At 39.1% G+C, this 21,569-nt stretch overlaps 1 protein-coding gene across 1 annotated transcript; it reads left to right on the top strand.

The window, feature by feature from the left end:
- Window positions 1-414: 414 nt before the first annotated feature.
- LOC139723188 (leucine--tRNA ligase, mitochondrial-like) lies at window positions 415-21,032 on the top strand. Its single transcript, XM_071634445.1, has 18 exons — window positions 415-511; window positions 1,242-1,337; window positions 2,065-2,193; window positions 2,611-2,702; window positions 3,558-3,618; window positions 6,901-7,041; window positions 7,525-7,617; window positions 8,316-8,426; window positions 9,114-9,294; window positions 10,120-10,328; window positions 11,417-11,581; window positions 12,234-12,519; window positions 12,884-13,057; window positions 13,539-13,721; window positions 16,357-16,523; window positions 18,698-18,934; window positions 19,961-20,044; window positions 20,853-21,032. The coding sequence occupies exons 1-18, from the start codon at window positions 461-463 to the stop codon at window positions 21,030-21,032; spliced, it is 2,640 nt and encodes an 879-aa protein (XP_071490546.1). The 5' UTR covers window positions 415-460.
- The last annotated feature ends 537 nt before the right edge of the window (window positions 21,033-21,569 follow it).

The following is a 21,569-nucleotide window of genomic DNA, read 5'->3' as shown; positions in this document are numbered from 1 at the left end:
TCAGAGTAGGTTCTTCTACTTCTGTTCTTGTAGTATTAGACTTTATATTTTCATTGTATCCTATGCAGGACCTAGTGTAGTCGAGCCTAGGTGAGCAATTTGAAGTGAAACAGCTACTTTTTTTTTCTTTTTTCTCTCCAGGATAGACCATCTACTTTAATTTAATTTAGGTAAGATTTAAATTATTTGTAGGGTCTAAGTTGAAATGTTTATCGTGAACCAATTGATTATGTTGGGACCTCAATGTTGGTATTAAGTTATGGTTTTCTGCATGTCCAGTTTTATTTGTTGTACCATAGCCTATAGGGAAGGCAAAAAATGGAACACAGTTGCCTTTGAGGGATCTTCGGGATCTTCTGTATGAAAGCTGCTCATCGTTAACTGGAGCAATGTCAAGATGTCATTACGTTTAGCAAGGAAACTGTATCGTCAGTCGCATGCAGCTCTCTGCTCACTGTGTATGTGGCGCAGTAGATTCGTCAGATGCATCTACAGCAAGACAGGAGTTTGGGTAAGATCTCAAATCACGCTTGGGAGGATATGATGACAAGTATCCCTTTTCTGTAACTATACACAGCCCAGTCGCTGTAGCTATTCGCACAGCGTACTTACAGCGTCTGGTCGGGCTACCCTTTTCTGATGTTCCAAGAAGATGTTTATAGATAATATTACAACAGTCGTGCAGGGATCACTTTTTTTAACCAATTTTTTCCCCTCCAATTTGGCTGCGAAAATTAGATATTGCTTTTATTCAGATGCAGAGTTTGTGGGATGCATCGTACATTTAATACACTGCTGAATCTTATCATTGTGTCCCACATACAGTGATTCATATCACATACCGGTAGTAATAGTATGGCTGTTATTGTTGCAAGAATTGCATTATTGCCTTCATTTATTATGTCATCAGACTGAAATGCTTTTCAAACATTAAAATAACAATAGTGAATACTGGTAGGTCTTTCTGTGAGCAGGCATACACGACTTCTTTACTTGACATACATTTATTGCTTTCCTTTCCTTTTGAAGTGAGTTTTGTACCTGATAGTAAACTATCTTTGGTTGCCAATCAGAGACAAATTACCAATAACAGTTTTCCTCTCCTTTCTCCAACATGTTGAAATTGCAATATAGCACAATCTGAGTGTGCATCATGGACAAAAGGCTGTCTCCATCATTTGCAGTTTTCCTGCAGCAATATCCCAAATTTTACATTCATCATTTTTATCATTCTTCTCCAGGAAGGAGACTTCTCGGTGGAAACTCGGCAGGAAGTTGAAAGTTACTGGAGACAAAGGCTTTCTCAATTCAATGAAAAACTGACATGTAATCAGGAGGTGAGAGGTTGAGTGTTTTATTTGTTAGTAGGCCTTTCGTTTACCCCCTTGCACAAAATTAGTTCAAAGAACAAAAGCTTCTTTGTGGCTGGAAATAATATTGACAAAAACATATTGCAGCTGATTGAGAAATTGCCCTACATCAACAAAAATAGGCACCATATTAATCAGTATTTACTAACAGTGGCCATGATTTAAATAAAAAAAATAAAAAAAATATATATATGTATATATATTAATTTGAATGAATCCGCAGTACCTGCTGCATGCTATAGGCCTAAGGATTACCACCAGCACCGGCTGTTATGTGGAAGCGCGGTGGTTCTAGTGGATAAGACCGCTGTCCGGTGTAATCAGAATGGTTGTAGATTCGAATCCTGCCAAAGTATGTATGCCCATAATTTTTATTATTTTTTTTGTATCATGGCAACTACTAAACACTTCATTACATGTAGTCCAGTATTTTTCTTTTGCCTGATTTTGGCCTATTCCAAATCATTTTGTTGGTGTAAGTACAGTGAACCAATAGCAATTTAACTTGTCCAGTTGCTGCCATTATGATGTCATCAGTTTTTGTGTTCGACAAACATTTAAAAGCATGAATTTTAAAACCACATTTACATGATTTTTATGATGGAGTGTTCAAGCAGTATCATAAGTCATCAGTGTTTGTATCATGATGTGCTGTGGTGTGTTTTCATTTCATTTGTTCTCCTCTCTATTATAGGACAAGCGGGACAAATTCTATGTGTTGTCCATGTTTCCGTATCCATCCGGCAGACTACACATGGGCCATGTGAGGGTTTACACCATCAGTGACACCATAGCTCACTACCAACGACTGACAGGAAAACAGGTAGATAGTAATACAAAGTAACTTTGCCTCAGTGGATGTATTCCAGCCAGTGTTTTCTTCTCAATACCAACTCCAGAGCATGATTACTTTAAAGTTATTACACAATATCTGTTTATTGACAGTACTTTTAGAACATCTCTTTGCGTTAATGGAGGAAATATAGAAATATAGTGAGCGTTAGGTATTGCAAAAAGATCTGTCTCCATGTTAGATAATATTGCCTAGAAATATCCATGCTCGAGCAATGTCACAATCTTTAATTTGTAAACATATAATTTGTATCAACACATACAATGTAGGACAACAAAAGTGACCATTATGACATGGCATGAAACAGGTTTATATTTTGCTTTTTAAACTTCTCTAAGTGATGATATGTGCACATATTCTGTCTGTCTTTCTCATATCATGGACAAGGTTTTGCATCCCATGGGCTGGGATGCCTTTGGCCTGCCTGCAGAGAATGCTGCCATCGACAGAGGCCTCCGCCCAGACGACTGGACCTACAGGTTAGGAGCAATAGTCATCAACACCATCACCCCTTATACTGCTTTTCCACCATTCTCTGTTCTATGATTTCAATTCATCTCCCTACCATCTTAAAAAAGAAATCCGTACCAGTAAGAAGTTAGTCTGAAAAGAAAGGGTGAAATTTTCTCAGCATTACAGTGAAAATTTTATCAAAGTCAGATGAAAGTAAAAGAAGTAATGAAATTGTGAAGTTTCACTAATTTTTAAGAAAATTCCTTATTTTCAGTCTTAAACTCTGCATATCTTTGAAATTTCATAACTTCTTAATTTTCAATCTGATTTGACCAAATTTTCACTGTTGTGCTTGTCATATTTTACTCTGTCTTTTCAAACTTTTATCTGGCCTGGAATTTCCCTTTAATAGACACTAGCTACATGAAACACCTGCAGCACATGTGGTATTCACCACTATGATTACCTCCCTCCAGAAAAAAAAAAAGATAAACAAATGATCAGAAAAAAAAATACAGATATATATTTTCTAAAACCTCTAGCAGCTAGTGTTTTCATGCAATGTTCAACTCTACTAGTCAATGGAAGCCATAAATATCACTCTACTTTGCTTAGTTTAGACGAATTGACTATTTCAGTGATCAGCTTGTAGTAGGAAAATGATGTATGTGGTAGGGGTGATGGGGTAGCTATGGGCAAGTAAGGTGCTAAAAGGGTAACACTTTCATTATCACTGGTAGCATATTTGTCCATGATATCAATAGTAATTATGGGTAATGGTCCTGAATGTTACGTGCATTGTCATATCTACTGTAAAGTTCCATACTGCTTGACTGTTTAGTCACATTCAAGGGACATTTGTGCAATTTATTTTCCTGCAGTAATATAACCAGTATGAGAAGACAACTTGAGCTGCTGAGTTATTGCTTCAACTGGGAAAGGGTAAGAATAGATTCAGCAAACACTGTTGATATAATGGCTGAGATCCAGACATTAATGAGGCTCACTCCTCTTTTGCATAGCAAATACACTAACTTATCAGAAGTGTTACCATGTTTGCAATACAGCCATGTCTTTTTTTGATATTGAAATTGTGTATGCTTCAATTTATGAGGTATCTCCTTTGGATTTTAAACAAATATGCAGTGAAAAGAGTATTTACTGAAATTTGATAGAGAGAGAGAGAGTGAATAAAAGAAATGATAAGGGGTAATCTTTGAGAGGTCTCTCCATTTTTCTCATCGAAGTCATTGCTTTAATTCTTTTGTACTGTATTTCAGGGATGCCAAGTTAAAAAAAAATTTATGAGTGAGATTTTCATGACTTGGCAGGCGAATGTGCGTGCGAACAAGGGTGTTGGGAGGGTTTTTTTCCCCCCTGTGGCCCGAGTCCCACGGTAGGGAGCTTTTTCAATTTTTAGCTCTTAATGGTGTGATCAGGTGCATACTTAAGTGACTATAAGACAAAAGGGAAATATGCCTTCATTTGCAAGTATCACTTTAATCTTTTGAGCTATGCTCATTATTTTAGGCCCAAGTTGCAGACTTCGCCTGATGCGTGAGAAAAATGGGTGTCATGCGTGAGATCGTGAGATGACCCGTAAATGCTTGAGTCTCACGCAGAATGCGTGAGACTTGGTAGCTCTGGTATTTACTGTATTAGATCTTGTGTTTGTCAGTTGTGTAATGGTGTCATTAATATTAGATGTAACTACCCTTGTAGATGGGGTTATGTCTGGTCATTACGACTCTGTTACCAAATGCTGTGCAAGGCTCAGAAGGTCTACATCATGATATGACTTTTCTCCATATGCCTTGAGTTTAAGAAGTTGCCGACATTACTTAAAGGAGAGTAATGCTCAAATCCCATTCCTCCTCCCCCCCCCCCCCCCCCCCCCCCCCCGTCAGCTTGAATGGAATTGACAATTATATTAATTTGTTTTTCTTTTCTTTTCTTTTTTAGTCATTACCAAGGTGCCTGTCAAGCAAAAAATAAAAAAACAAAAAAAATAAAATAAACTAGAGAAGCACTCTGAGAGCGCAGACCTCTGCCAAGCATGCAGCTCATTTCCACCACTGATCTTGTTCTTCCATGGAGATATCAGTGATTTCCACCCATACGTACTTATAGCATTGTGTGCTGAAAGCCGCCCAATTTCCCAATATTGTAGAAGCCTTTGTTACATCATAAACCCTCAGCTGCACGGCGCATATAGCATTGTGTGCTGAAAGCCGCCCAATTTCCCAATATAGAAGCCTTTGTTACGTCATAAACCCTCAGCTGCACGGCGCGCCTCGCCCTAGCAGAAACTAGAGCACGCAATTTAGTGCGCGCATGAAAACCTCAAATAGCGCAGTCTGAACTCCCAAGTTCATTGACCCTACCTGCCAAAATATCAAAAATCCTTCATAAATTCCCCAAAAATTTTCGGATCACTACCAAAAGTTAATCGTTTGTTACTTGTGTCATTCTCAACTTTTCCTGCAAGTTTCATCCCAATCAGTCAGTCCGCAGCGTGTGCGATAATGAGGCACAAACGACAATTTTATTCAGAATCACGTTTACGCAGTTTGTGCCCCTGAGACTGACGAGATTTCGCGATACTTTGCGAGAGTTTTTGCAGAGGTGGCAACAACAGCTTTCATAGCTTTCGCAGTGCATTGTTTGACCCAGGATGGTTGGGTAAGTTATAGAGCTGATTATGCTCATTAATTTGATACCTAATTTCCCTATTTTTGATGTCAATATAGTAGTCCATTTTAGCATCAAAGTAAACGATTATTTTGCCAATGTTCAAGAAGCTTTTAGATCATAGTTTGATGTTTTGCTAGTTCCTGACTGGTATTGAAAATAGATCTCTGTAATTTCTTCGATTTCACAATCGTGAAACTTGGGCGAGTATGATCAATTAAAAAACGAAGAGGGGCACCATTTTCAAGGTTGTGAATTTTCCTGTTGAAAACAAGGCAAATAATGTTTTCTTACTGGAAGTGGGGTAGTGAATGAACGCGCGTGGAATGTGTTGTTGATACCCAGACAATGGTCGTGGACAATGGCCAGGATTGGAATGTTTCATGAGGAATTCCACTATCGCAGCTAGTCTTTGTTCATTCTGAAATGTGGTGTGTGCAAGCACATGGAAACATGTGCTTACTTCTTTCATGTGCATGCATTTCACCCTGTGTCAAGAATTCAGACTAGCAGTGCTCGGGGCAATCCACATGAATAATTGATTAAGCATTCATGTGCCTTGCAGCAGAGCTCGGGACAGGTGGCAGCCAGGTTCATTGTTCAGGGTCATTGTAAGTGCACACTCACATACACATCATTGGTTCCTGTGTAAAGTTCAAGTTTTGTATAGAGAGTGAAAATTCGATCACAATCTGGAACCTAACATTTAAAACTCACAGCATTGAGTCAGCAGCCAATGGATACTACGCAATGCGACACGCCACGTCTTGCGACAGATTTCGACCAATCACAGACCCGGAATTCCGGTGCAAATGCGAGGATAATCTTTTTAAACTTGACGCTAGACATGTCTCTGAATTTTGCTAGTTCCTGACCCGTATTGAAATGAAGATGGGAAAATGTGCCCTTATTGTGATACTATATACTTTAGCGGACATAGTCTTCACCATATTCTAGAGGGGCATGAAAGATTTCAGGTTAGTTTTTTGGCGTCAAACGTGAAGGAATATTTCTGAATACAATACCGAACTTCGAGAGGGATTTTGATATTTATATTCTTCTTTTCCATTTATTTTGATCATGAGCATATTTCCTTATGTTTTCTCTTTCAGTCGAGACTAAAAGTGTCGAAAACTGACGAGAAATACTCGTTCTACACGGATTTATTCATGACAATGTATCTGCTCATTACGTATGCAAGCACCGCTCAGCCGTGCATACGACTTGAATAAATACGTGCGTTTTCGCTCGCGCTGCGGACTGACTGCAATGCGTTATCTACTTTTTGAGTTATTTTGCACACAGACAAACTAACTAACTAACTAACTAACGAACGAACAAACACACAAACCAACGGTAACGAAAACATAACCTCCTCCCTTGGCGGAGGTAATAAAAAATAAGAGACATTGTAATATCACATGTATTTACAAAAAAGTAAAGAAATTAGAGAAGTGCTGCTTCTGTTGGTGTAAAAATGATCTGGCAGTTCAACTTCTTTTATCAAATTTTATTTTTCTATTGCTGCAATAGGAGCTGACCACATGCAGACCTGACTACTACATCTGGACCCAGTCCATCTTTGTCAAGATGTTTGAGGCGGGGCTGGCCTACCAAAAGGAAGCTGTGGTCAACTGGGACCCTGTGGATCAAACCGTTCTTGCCAAGGAACAGGTGCGGTTTAAAATTTTTGCATAAATAGTTGCACTTGATTAATGTTTAGGTTTAGGTCCTGATTTCTATATCTCTTTCTAAATATCATATTGTGTATTTATTCATCAATCAGCTAAGGTCATGCACATTGTCACATAACAGTAACACATTGTATATGTCACAATCACATTATACGCAGGTGACATGAGATGAAGAAGTCACTGTATTACAGCAATCACCCCTGACAGTTTGTGCATACCAAAATACTGTGCACACCAAATTTTGGACAAGGAAGCCTAAACTGAACTAGGATGTTCACTTTAATTGAAACAAAATTATATATCATTGCAAAATTATTGCAGTGCTGGAGCAATTGGTATAAGGGAAATTATTTCTTCTTTTTGAATTCATTGAAAAAAGATGAGACAGAAGGAAATGATGGAGTGAAGATTTGTGTGCAAGTCAACCCTCATCACCCTGCTATAATTTTTTGTCTGTCTGCAGGTGGATGAGAATGGATGTTCATGGAGGTCAGGTGCCAAGGTTGAACAGAAACTGCTCCGACAATGGTTTCTCAAGATGACACACTACTCAAAGGTAAATACAGTCAAACCTGCCTTAGTGGCCACCTGTCTATAGCGGCTACTGAAGTAGATTTTAACCTTTTTATAGCATTTAGTTTATATTGTGCACTTCTGTGAGAATAGGTGTATTTCTACCACTTGCGTGTTATATCCCTGTATCAACTGGCTTTACAAGATAAATGTCCATGAATGTACTATAGATTTGTTACAGCCTGTGCAAAATATTTTGAACTCTACTGCTTCCTCCAATGAGTAGAGGTGCATTTGGCTAGAAAATTCTTTTCTTGTAGAAAAATGAAACTACATTGAATTCTCTTTATGTTTTCTTTTTAAATTGTTCCACTGCTCGGACTAAACTTTTAAAATTCATAACTTTTGAATGGATTGCCCAGTTTCCCTCAAAATTCACCAGCAATATAATTTACTAATATTGCTGTATTCACTGAAATCATATGTTGATACGTATTTTGGATAGGTTTCCTTTTTTAAGATATGTAGATAACTTTACTTGCCCATAGAATGTTCTTTTAAGTGGCTCTTGCATTTTTAAGCATTCCATCATATGCAATGATGCAGAAGTATATTAGTGCAGTAAGATATACCATCACTCTGCCTGACACAGTGTCACTGCATTCAAGGTGTGCTTCATCATGTTATGACCCTAACTTCTCTACCTTCTACTCTTCTGAAATTCCTGGAAAACTTGCAAAGTCTCTCCTGGATGGCCTCAAAGACCTTCCAGACTGGCCGCAGAGCATCAAGAGCATGCAGCAGAACTGGATTGGAGACTGTTCGGGCTGTGCCTTCAACTTCAGGCTGGAAGTAAGCACGATGGATAATTCTTAAAGCTTTCAATCTTCTCCATTGCAACAGCTCAGAGAGAAATCTTGGAACAAGAAATGTTTGTTTACTTAAATTGTATGTTAATGAAGCGTGATCGTGAGTGTTCTGTAGAATCAAAATGTAACCAGCAAATTGATATCAAAACTTTCTCTTTACATTATGCATACCAAGTTTTTCTGATGATTGGGTGATCTGCTATATATATACGGTTTATAATCTTTGTTCACGGAGTGGACTCGAGATTAGAAAATGTCAAATGAGCAGAAATAGAAAATATAAGAGAATAAGAGAGTATCTCAAAAGAAGCTACAATTACTACTACTACCACTACTACTACCACTACCACTACTACTACCACTACTACTACTACTACTACTACTACTACTACTACAAACTACTACTACTACTACTACTACTACTACTGCTACTTCAAACTACTACTACAACTAATAATCCTTCTCTTACTTATGTATGATTAGTGCATTATTTCAATTTGTTTCACAGAAGACCATGTAGAATACACAGAAGGTATGACATAAGTCAGTTATTGATGTAGTGATATATCAAATCATGACAAAGAGCTGGATATTTCTTAAAGACTTGACAGCAATGATGGCAAGAAGGACAGTGATTGCTTCATCTGAATGTATTTCATTGATTCATCAGCCCTCATACCAGCAGGAGGACTCCGCCCTGTCGGTCCACACCCAGCATCCCGAGCTGGTCTACGGGGCATCCCACATTATCCTAGCAACCTCCCACACCCTGCTCAAGAAACCAGAATTTACTCAGAAGCTGTCTGAGGAGGTGAGACTACAGCTGGACCAGCTGGACTCAACCAGGCAAGGTATGACCAATGGGAAGATGAATCTGTAAAAGATGCAATCTGTAGAAGTCAGAAAACTTGGATGTTGTTTGCAATGATGCCATCCCTTCTGGGAAGAGGCAGAACTTTCTGTTTCCCAGAAAGGACAAACATGGAGATCACTTGCTTGAAAGAGACATAATGATACACTGTAACTCGTGCACATGAACATTTCCCCCCCCCCCCAACACACACACACACACACACAGATGGAAAGAGACACACACAACACACAGAAAACATTCAAATCATGGTGAATATCTGTGGTTCACTTTTAGGTGACTCACAGTATTCACCAAACTGTGTCAACCAGACAACCCAAAAGTTGTTCAAGTGTCACTTTTATGTTCATGCAGCTGTGTTTTGTTATCATCTGCATGCTCTCATCTTCACTTTATGGGGGCAAAAAAACAGGAGTGTTTGGTTTACTGACATTTTATAAAGATATCAACTGGTACTACTTGATTCAAAGTAAATACTGACACAAGATGATTGAAATCATCCTTGTAAAATAACAGTAAAGGCAGTTACAGAAAATCAAGCATGTGATTTGCTGCCTTCCTTTAAAGTCTGTGTTTCAGGTATGTCAGCATAGGAAACTTTAGGAAGCTGTTTTGTCAGAATGATATAGAAGTTATCTCATGAAAGCAAATGTTTCTTAACCCGTTGAGGACGGGCTGATTTTGCTACAACACGCATTTCCCATAGACCCTTGCCCGAGTATACTCGGGACTCGTCCTCAACAGGTCAAAAGTATCCCTCTATTTCACTTATGGCCCATTTTATCTTTTCATCCTCTTTCTGAAGACATAGATCTTGGTGTGTCTGTCATCCACCCCCTCACCCACCAGCCAATACCTCTCTACGCTTCCAGTGCAATGGAATTTGAAGAGAATGTGGATTCCTACCTTGTCATCCCCAGTGCATCGGGCCATGACGCCGAACTCGCAGACAGGCACAGGATTTCTTGTCGGCGGGTTCTCGACGACAAAGACAAACTTGTGAATTCTGAGCAGGTTCGTCTACATCTATGATTTTGCTCTTTATATTGAAGTGTGAGTGTAATGTCTTCTGCCCAATTCTTCGAGGCCCCATTTCATAAAAAGATGTTAGGATAGCAACTCTTGCTGGAATGACAACTTCCCATAGCAACAGCCAATCAAGGAGCTGGATTCATGTCGTTACCATGACAATTGCCATTCCAGGAAGAGTTGCTATCATATCAACTTTTTATGAAATGGGGCCCTGAGGGGTGTTTCATAAAGCTGTTCGTAAAGTTACGAACAACTTACGAGCGACTGGTGATCAGTTCTTGTGCTGAATTATGGAAATTCTGATAAGCATGCACATCAGAACTGATTACCAGTCGCTCGTAAGTTGTTCGTAACTTTACGAACAGCTTTATGAAACGGGGTCCTGGTCATATATTCCCGTTGGCTTGCATGTGATTAGTACTCATTGACTCACTTGGCAGATTTTCTTGGGGGGGGGGGGGGGGGGGTCCCAGAACGTATGATGGTAACTATCAATAGTAAGTTTTGCGGTGAGTTTTCTTTGTCTGACTTACCTTTGTGATCACAATTTTTTCAAAGTTAACATGTTCATTGCTGAATGTGTATGTTCTCTATTCCAGCAAAAGTTTCAGGGACACAGTGACTGATCACTGTAAAACCAGAATTTTTAGTGTGCTCAAAACTTCAGCGAATTTTACAAGGTGGAAAGATTTGTAAAAATGAAATGCAGTGAATGCTACTCCAATGCTGTACACCATCATGGTCGGCAATTCCGCGAAAATTTCATGCTGCACAAAATGGATGTCGGGAAAGTTTCATGATGCGAATGTTTCTGGTTTCACAGTACATTGACTTGATCTTGTTAACCTTTTAACCTTTGTTTAACCTTTTTACCTGGTAATCTGAATTTGTTTGCTTCAAGTGCCAAGAAAATATGTTTCTTTTTAGTTCAAAGGGATTACATGTAGAAGTTGCTAGAGCTGCTGAATGAATGCAAAAAAGAAAAAATTGAAATGTTGATAATTATTGATAAAGACTAAAATTTACTGAATTGCTTATCTTAATTAACAACAATTCTTGTTAATTTGTAGTTCACAGGATTATCCAGGCAAGAGGCAAGAGCTGCCATTATGCAATATGCAAGGGAACAGGGCATCGGTGGTCATATGACCAGTCCAAGGCAATTTGATTGGCTGATATCGAGGCAGCGGTACTGGGGCACGCCCATACCTATCATCCACTGTCCACAATGCAAGGTAGGTACCACTGTAGTCTGTACGTCTTCATGTTTAGCACTTCTACAGAGCAAACATTAAGCATCCAATCATTTGCTCTGATACCAGACTACTGTCTGTTCATCATTCTGGAGACAGTTCTGTGTCTCTTCTGCAGGCAATACAAAATATGATTTTTGCCAATCTCAAATGAAAATTCTCTCATTCTGGTGGAAGTTTGGGATATTTGCCTTTTCTTATTTAGCAGTGTGTTTTGTATCTTTTAGTCTGAAAGGTGTTGTTCATTCAACATAATTGATTTTTATCTAATTATATATTCACAATGACAAATACTGTAATAATCAAGCTGGTATGAAATAGAATCAGACCTGCTTTATAAGTACAGTAGAGACCCGTGTACTGCTGCAAAAACTTTGAAGGAGCAAAGGAAGTACTTTGAAATAGCTGTGTCAATACTTTGCTGCATTCATATTGTGGCTTGTATTATGTGTGACATTAGTGTATTAATGCAGTGTTAACATCACAATCAAAATCTTTGCTCAGATCTGTAGCTCCTCTTTTTGTGCGTCATATATCACAGGGTTTTTACAGTCAGTTTACATAGCAACAATTCATTTTGTGTGTAAGCTATATGATAAATGCTCCCCTGTTCCATAATTATTTGTGCCCGTAGGCTGTCCCGGTTCCCAGCTCCTCCCTGCCCGTGGTCTTGCCAAAGCTGGAATCCCTCTCAGGGAAAGGTTTGTCAGCTCTTGCCAACGAGGCGGACTGGATCAACGTGGAATGCCCCAGGTGCGGGGGAGTGGCCAAGCGAGAGACGGACACCATGGACACATTCGTGGACTCATCGTGGTACTTCCTGCGATACACTGACCCCAACAACCAGGCAGAGGCCTTTCGGAAAGATCTGGCTGACTGGCTCATGCCAGTGGATGTCTATGTTGGCGGAAAGGAACATGGTACTCTAACCTTCGGCGATGTTTCATTGAAATACATCAGAATGTTGTGCACTTTAGTGTGAAATTGTATTTTCACATTATCCTGTATGCTCTGTCCTTTATTAGCATCTTTCTTGACTCGCTGAGGTCACTCACAGGAAAGAATTTACAAAAAGGGTCACTGAAAGTAGAAAAAAAAATTCATTAGTGAAAGCACATAGTAAAGAAAAGAAAAAAAAACATTTGAAGTACTTAAAACACATACCTTATGATTTTATTGGTGATATTTCATCCTTGAAAATAAACATAGAAAATATATAGTTTTGTATACACAGATTGTCTTTCTCCATTTGTATGTTTTCATTAACCTGTTTTGTTCATCCAGCCATCATGCATCTGCTGTATGCTCGCTTCATCAACCACTTCTTGCATGACCAGGGACTAGTGGCCCACAGAGAACCCTTCAAGAGATTACTGGTCCAGGGACTGGTCATGGGCCAGAGCTACAGGGTGGCTACAACTGGACAGTACCTCGCCCTAGACCAGGTTGACCATTCAGGTAAAGTGTGTTTATGAGCCAAAGTTGTTATCTAATGACATTACATCTTGGTGCTTTTTTTTTTTTTTTTTAACTTACTGGTTGAAACTGCAGTTATGTAGTTGGGTTGTTAATGTTTTTTGTCTCTCAGTAAGTCTCTGAGCCTAAAATTCAGTAATATTGGTCACAAAAATATGCTATATCTCGGCAAGAGTACCCCCAATTTTTGCAAATTGGGTCTCCAAATGTGCGCAGAATGTGGAAGAAAAAGTGTACTGTAAGTGAGAGAAAATTTTATGTTAAACGAAATTATTGTGAAAAATGTTGTTCTCGTAGTCTTGGAAGAGGTGGATAGTGATTTCAAATCCCAGACTGGCCCCCGCTCTTCAGTTCTCACTATTGGATGATGAAGATCAATCCATGCACTCTTGCTTGTAAAGGGGCGCGTCAGCAAAATGTGCTGGTGTGACATGACCAGGTCACTATATCTTTCTTCCTCCAGGACCCAAGCCTGTCTCAAAGGCTACAGGAGAGGAGCTGGTAGTGAAGTGGGAAAAGATGAGCAAGTCCAAGTACAACGGAGTGGACCCCGAAGGCGCCATCGAGACCTACGGAGTGGACACAGTCCGGCTCTTCATCTTGAGTGGGATCCCACCAGAACTCGACATGATGTGGAATGTTGAAGGTTAGAATGTCACGCTCAATCGATTTGTCTGTCTTTACGGTTCTGTGTACCACAGTGTAGTATGAAATATATATTGATAAGTTCAGGTCTTGTGTACTTTCTGCCCTCAAAGGCATTATTTACCATTTGCAGATGAAACAAAAACCCAGCTTCAGTGCTTCAAAATAGTCCAAAAATGTGAGTTAGGGATAGAAACAACGGATGTAAAAATATCAATCAGTATAATCAATGATAAGTATTGTAAGATATACAAAATGTGAACAATAGTTATAATAGAATTGTTTCTGGAATATACCATCTACAGTTATGATTTTATTGAGAAAAATAGTGATATCTCCATTACATTTTAGGCTTTATTGCACAATTTTGATATGGTAGGATGTTTTGTGATACAACATCCACTCACCTACACATTTGTATCAAATGCAGAGACTCCAACCCCAAGCACCTTCTGATCTGGAGATTCTCCCGCCTGAAACCCCTAGCAAACGGGAGACTCCAAGTTTATGTGTGCGAAGCGCAAAGTTCCTAGGGTTATAGATGCTCTCTGGTGCTATCTGAGGCTTTTTTTTGCAACATATGATAGCAATATAAGTAAGAAATCCTTTCCAATGGGAGACATTGAGCCAGGGCGGGAGAAATTAAATCTCAAACAGGAGAACGGGAGATTTTGCAAAAATAGGTTTTCGGCGGGAGATCTCCCGTCGAAAACGGGAGAGTTGGAGTCTCTGCAAATGTGATTACTCGAACATTTTTTAAATTACTGTTGCCAATGGTAAACAGTATCTTCAAGCATTCATACCAAGTGAGTGATTTTCTCTAGTCCTTACTGTGCTTTAGCATGTCTGCTGGAGAGCTTTCTTTGCTGATCATGATTAGAACAGGTGTCTAGAAACTAAGTGTCAATTGATGAAGATTGCATGATCATCTAAATCCTTTTTGTATCATATTTATGCCTTTCATGTTGGACTGAGGCATATTGTAACACTAAAGTGGGCTGGCTAACATTCAATGAAGTCAAGTTTATGGGAATTATTAAGCTGAATGGTTACGAAAAAACACAGCAAGTTGCAACTTAATACCTGGTCATATAAATGGTTAAAGGGATGGTATATGTTGTATTGGTGGAGATGAGGATTGGGCTTTAAACTTTTTTGCGAGATACCAAGAAAACACTTATGAAATAGTGCAGAGTATACCATTCTAGGAAGAATTTTAGTTTATTTGATGAAAATTGGTTTTGGAATGGCTGAGACATCCAAATACAAAGTAAAACAAAGCGATCATAATAAAAGGTGGGTCCCACCTTTAATTAGGATCGCTCTGTTTTGAATATCTCAGCCATTTTAGAACCAATTTTAATCAAATAAATTGAATTCCTCTTGGAATTACACACTCATTCACATTTTATAAAAGGTTTCTCATTATCTCACCAAAAAAGTTTGGAAACCTGAAATTGGGTCTGAACCAAAGATCCCTTTAAGCAAAGATACCCATCAAAGATATCTAGGATGTGTTGAGATATGAACACACTCATGCGCTTCAGTGAAGTCATTGTATCATGAGACCTTCCTGGTATTTCTTAATACAGAACTGAATGTCGAAGATCAACCAATGAGTGCATGCAACTTTATGCCAGTTATGAAGAATAAATGATACTGTTTGACCACCTATGACCTAAATGCTTCTAGTTTTGCTGCTGCCCCTCAACATTTGGATAAACAATTGGATAAAAGGGGGAATAGTTTGAGTGAAAATAAACAAATAAACAAACTAGAAAAGCCCTCGGAAAGTACAGATCTCTGCCAAGCAGATCATTTCCACCCATACAGGCAGGCTGAAAATCATCCAATTTCCCATTATAAAAGCCTTTTGTTTACGTCATCACCTTCCAGCTGTGTGGCGCCTCTCCTGAACAGAGCATGTGCTGTAGTGTGTGTATGCAAACCTCAAATGTGTGCTGCTTGAACTCCCAAATTCATTGACCCCCATCTGCCAAAAGATAAAATATCCTTCAAAAATTTATAAAAATTCATGGATCACTGCCAAAATTTAATCATCTGTTTCTTTTGGTATAATCAACTTTTCCTGCAAGTTTCATTGAAATACATTCACAACTTTTTGAGTTTATTTTGCAAACGAACAAACAAACATACCAATGGCAATGAAAACATAACCTCCTCCCTTAATGGAGGTTATAAATGTCCATTTAACCCTTTATGTGCTGAATTTGCCAAGCTTTTCATCAGCATTCAACAATCCATCTATACTTAATCTAGCTGTAGATTAACAAGCCCACTCAGGTACAGCAGTGTGCCTGAATCTGACAGGAAGGTCATGGTGATACGATAGATTAGGGGGATTAGATCATCTCTGTTCACTGATGCATAGCTTGTAGACATCTGTGCCAATCGACAAAGACAGCACTACAGCATTTGTTAACATAAGCGAGCGAAGCACAGTCAGGCTTTAAGCATTTTTAAGTAGCTCTTGGAGAGCATTCTGAACATTATGATTCTGGCTCAATACCCCCCCCCCCCCAACTTCTTTCTGTGAAGCAACTGCTGCTCTCTCCTAAAGCAAAGATTTAAAAAATGGACTAATGCAGGGTTGCATTAATGGTCTCATTCTACAGCCATAACAGGCGTCATTCGATGGAAGAATCGGATGTGGGGCCTAGTGACTAGATTCCTCAAACTGCAGGGCGATGAGGCAACGAAGAACACCTGTCGGTTAAACGAAGCAGAGTTCCAGAAGCATGAGAGGGAATTGAAATCTCACCTCAACCAGACCATCGATGAAGTAAGTAATGCAGGCAGTAGATTATCAGTCTTCCTGCCGGTACTTGAGACAAAGTTGGTGTAGCAAACAATAACTTTAACCTGTTGCCTCTCAGAAATGAGTTTCCTTTCAGATTTAATGTTTGGCTTGTCCAATCTGAGTAAGCAAGGATTAATGCCGCAGTGAGCAGCTTCCCATGAAGGGAAAACTGAAGAGGAGAACACATTGCTGTGACAGTGTTAACCCATATTTTATGAGATTCTGAAATACTGATAGACTTAATACAGCATCAAACAGGATCCTGTGGACAATGAGTTAAACCTGCTGATTTATATATATATATGTAAATTTTTTCTTGAATAGTGCCCCAATCATACTGGCTATACATATATTTGTGGCTGGACCTAGATATTTGTTAGCCACTGTTTGTGCTACAATCTCACACTGGTTTGTTGGCCATCTGTGTCATAGTGAATGAGTGCATGACTTGCAATTTTGCTGGTTGGGTGTGTGATGGTATCGGGTGCCCATTCCTCTGAAAGTTCACACCTGGACCCGTTGAAGATCTCCCACGTCTCGGTCACGCACCCATGGCATCTGTAGTGGGCATCCCCTAACGTCATTGTTTCAAGAGGCTGATTGTCATTGTAATTGAATCCGTCTCTCGCAGACTCTCGATTCTTGACACCTGCCGGCAATCAAGACCATTGCCGGCTCTGTCCTTACCTGGCGGCTCTCACGTTGTTTGATTGTGGATTCATGCTGTTTTGGCGATGCATACATGTAGCTCACAGCATTTTCAAATCTAAAATTTGAGAGTAGACGTTATCTATCGCGCCCGCTTACGTGTTCTGCTCCCCGAACACGGGATACAGTCTCAAGAGAATGTGTGTCATGTTGTAAACGGATGCAAGTCTGAAACATGTTATGAGAGAATGGCACATAAACGTATCAAAAACACGCCATGCAAGTATCGACTAAAGACGGTGTCATATTCAGTACGGGGTGGGGGTGGGGTGGATAATTGTGGAGACTTGCGCTGTTCCTTCCATGTACATCGTGCAAACATTTAACAGTAAGTGGTTAGTGCATGAGCTTTGTAGAATTCTCTAGCAAGCAAATGTCCTCAAACCACCCTCCCCCCCTTACACATAAAGCTATACACATCACCGCATCATGCTTCTCAGGATATCAATATTATGTAGAATGAGATTGGTTTGAAAAAAGAAAAAAATGACAAACTGTTCTTTATTTCATTCATACTGTACTGTAAGATGCAAAACTATTCATATCAGTAAGATACAAATTAGTAAGGAAACTGTCAGAGAAACAAATTATAGACTTGCCCAAACACATGATTTTGATTCTTCGAACTCGGTGCATGTCATCTCTTGAGAAGAACAAATTTGGCAAAAAGAAATACGACAAAGAAAGACTTGTTCGTGCTCGTGCTCACAAGGTTAGACCAAGGCTAATGTGATGGAATGATCATGTGACAAGCAAGTTAAATTAGAAAGGAAAAATGCATCTACGTACAGTTTTTTGATGACTTGCTGTGGAAATACAATTGGTGTATCATGATGCCATTATAAGATGTATAGTAGCCATCACCTCTCTACAACTGAGATGGATGATTGCTCTGGATTTTTTTTTTCTTTTAGACATGCTTTGGAATGAACTTTGGACAGGGATTTACATTTTTGTATTAAATCATATTGTTGGTTTTGTTGTAGATCACTCATTATTGTATATATCTATTTCCTCATTTTCCTGATATGGTTTGAATGGATTGCACAGGACAGAATAATTAATGGCATTGAAAACATATAAATGTTTTTGATCATGATTTTTCTCCTTGTAGTTTAAACAGCAACCAGATTTTTTCAGTGATCTTCCCATGGAGGGAAGAGGAAAAAGCTCCTAAGAGTTCAAACTGTACAGTAAAAGAAAATGAGTTTTCAAACTATAAATGGCTGTACCTTCTCTTTTGCAATTTTCTCCAGTTTTCATGCAAAATTTCATTCACACATGGTAGGTAATAATTCATACGGTATCATGTGTCAAAAGTGAATTGTTCATTCACCAGTCTCCATAAGTCCACTCTTTGATAAAATTCATTCTATTCTCCTGTGACCAGTGTATAAATGATGATAACTACAGCAGGTGACCTTTCTCTGTTCTCTTTTCACTTCCAGGTCACGACCCACTTTAGTGATGACTACATGCTCAGCGTGGCCATCAGTCGCCTCATGACTCTGACCAACCAGCTGCGGGGGATCCCCGACGATGTCATCAAAAGGTCGCCAGCCTTGTACCGAGACGCTGTGGGTGCCCTCTGTGTCATGGTGGCCCCTATGGCACCCCACATAGCCAGTGAGATGTGGGCAGGGGTAGCTGGTACAATTGATGCTGCGGAGGGCAGGTGGGATTGGGTGAGTGTCTGTGCACCAAGCAGTGTTCATGCTGCATTGCTATAAAATCTTTTATTTTTGCGAGGGTTTGATATCCACAAATTTTGCAAATCGCTGTTGGGCTACAAATTTAACAAAACGCGAAATATCGCCACCTGATCTCAGTCGCATTAAATTTGTTCCATGAAAATAATTACATACTCATCTAACAACATTTGACCCCTTTCTGAGCAGGGGCGAGGCCATGGTCATGGCTGGCTGGATAAGCGCGTGCTGGTATGCCTATCAAACGCTGTGCATATCCCTCCTTATCGACAAATCTCAAGCATGAGATAGAGAGTGCGGTGATCTTGGTTAGGTTGTGTGTACCAGTGCATTGCGAATAAGGGTGTACATGGCCTTACATGTTTTCTCCCAGTCCAGTCGCAATCACTTGGGTTTGCGCTAGTATTTTTGTGCACTCTGTAGTATACTAAGTGCATGTACAGTACAGTGGCGGAGTGAACAGACAAAACAACTACGCTAAAACAACTTCTAGCATAAATGTCTGTGACCTCATACATGAAAATATCTTTATGCAAAATTAACAGCTTTTACAGTAATTGAGACAAAAAAAATTCCCTTTGTGGCTATTTTTTGTTTACTTTTGTTGCTTTTAGGATTTATTATGAATCTGAATAGGTACCGTAGCATTTTTGAATTGTTGAATTTATCAATGATCTTCCGTGGACAAGTTGAGTGAAAAATTCCGATATTATGTAGTCACTACACCGTGCATTCCTTGCCAAGTTAATTTCAGTTATTGTTGATGTCTCTAAGTATAAACTCTTGTGTTTGTTTAGGGTAGGTGTGTTTTTTTGAGGGTTTTGCAATATTTGTTTAATAATTTTCTACTTGTTTTTTCATGCAACGGCATGTGGTCTTACTTTTTTGAAAGATGAGGGTAATTTGGATATCATTTTTTATGTATGTTTGTATTCTTACTCTTCAGAAAAAAAAAGTTAAACTCAAGTTATTGAACATATGTTTGTTTGTTTTTTAAAATAGAGAAAGTCTGTCTTGGAGCAAAGTTGGCCACATGCTGAGACAGAGCTGAGTGAAGCTGCAGACACCTTAGATCTTGTCATAAAGGTGAGACTAGATATCTTTCTCTTCCTAACATTGTACCTGCAAATTGCTCTAATTTAGTTTGTGATTGTAATCTCTTTTCTCTTTCATCTTTCAGCAATAATCATGATACAAAAATTTTATATAGTTTGCTTTAAATGATATGTGAATATATTCATTTTGTTATGAATCCCGAGAAGTCTGATGAATGTCATTTTAAAGTTATTTGTTAAACAAAGAATGCAATTGAAGATGAGGTTATTTTTTTTTCTCAAAGAAATAACTGGAATTGAAGGAAAAATGCTACTTTTAGCAGAATAAGATATGTATCAAGAGAAGGAAAAATTTAATTAACTTCCCAACTTATAAAAGCTTTTTACCAGTGAACTTGGTGATATCCTTGAAATACTGTGATTGAAGTCAAGAATGGAAAAGAGAAATTTTGAAGTGACTACCTGGTACCAAAAATGAAAAAGATAATATCTAGTGTGGTATTCGATGGATGGTTCAAAATGCTTTTCACATTTTGAGCTGTTCATTGAACACCTTATTAGCCTGTCTTCATTTTATGCTTTATTTCTTTGTACTTTTATTATTGCTAAATAGTTGTAACTGCAGAAGTTCTAAATAAAGGATTTTTTTGTTTGCTTGTTAACCAGTTTCTTGTCTCATACTTCGAAAGTATGTATCACATTTTTAGTATGCATTAGAGTATCTAATTCTCCGAGTATTTGTTGGGGTTTTTTTGACGTATTTCTGTTTTTAGAAATCCATTTTCATTTATCTGAATTGGGCATTTCTTTCCTTTGGGTTTCCCTGTCACTGTCACCAGATTAATAATAAGACTTGTGGCAAGCTGCTTGTGCCGTCGTCATTGATTGAGGACCGAGTAGAGCTGGAGCGCTTTATCCTAGACAGCGATGTTGGGAAGGCACATCTGGAGCCTGGGACAATCAAGAAGATGATCCTGGCACCAAAAGTGCCTCTTGTCAATTTCCTGACAACCAGGTGAAGCGTAGAGGCATGGAAGGGCTGGAAGCAATGGCGTTCGGGGATGAAAGTGGCTATCGAGGAGTGAAAGTAGTCCCATGTTTTTTTGGCCAGTGCCTGGGCACATGGTGACGTCTTTGCATGCTCTCTACCTCTCCCTCTCTCCCTTCAAGTGAGCTGGTGTCTGCTGTGAAAAACAGCTGGGATTGTGTAAGAGAGTTGATCATCTGCCAAGTTAGTACAGCAGGTGATCTGAGATATGCATTTGAAGTGACGTCAAGTGAAAACTGACAGCATGATGGGGACAATTGTAAGTGGTATCCGTTCCATTTCATGGGACAGGGCTCCTCTTGCACATACACTAGTGACTGTACCAAACCTATGAGTGTATGTTTGTGTTTGGATATGTAGCCTTCAGGTCCAGACTTAGTTGTGATTTTAAGGGCATCATGGGTTGGAACAGAAGAGGTCCATGCGATAATCCTTATTCCAGCAATCCTTTCTTAGCTTGTATTTATCTTTATTCCTTATCTGAATCAATTATAGGCAGTACATTGTA

The sequence above is a fragment of the Diadema antillarum genome, unplaced genomic scaffold (genome assembly GCF_040938485.1).
Source record: "Diadema antillarum isolate AM-2024a unplaced genomic scaffold, OU_Dant_1.0 scf00000182, whole genome shotgun sequence".
NCBI classification, from domain to species: domain Eukaryota; kingdom Metazoa; phylum Echinodermata; class Echinoidea; order Diadematoida; family Diadematidae; genus Diadema; species Diadema antillarum.
The sequence above is the reverse complement of the archived record's forward strand: the minus strand, read 5'-3'. Positions and strand labels throughout refer to the sequence as shown.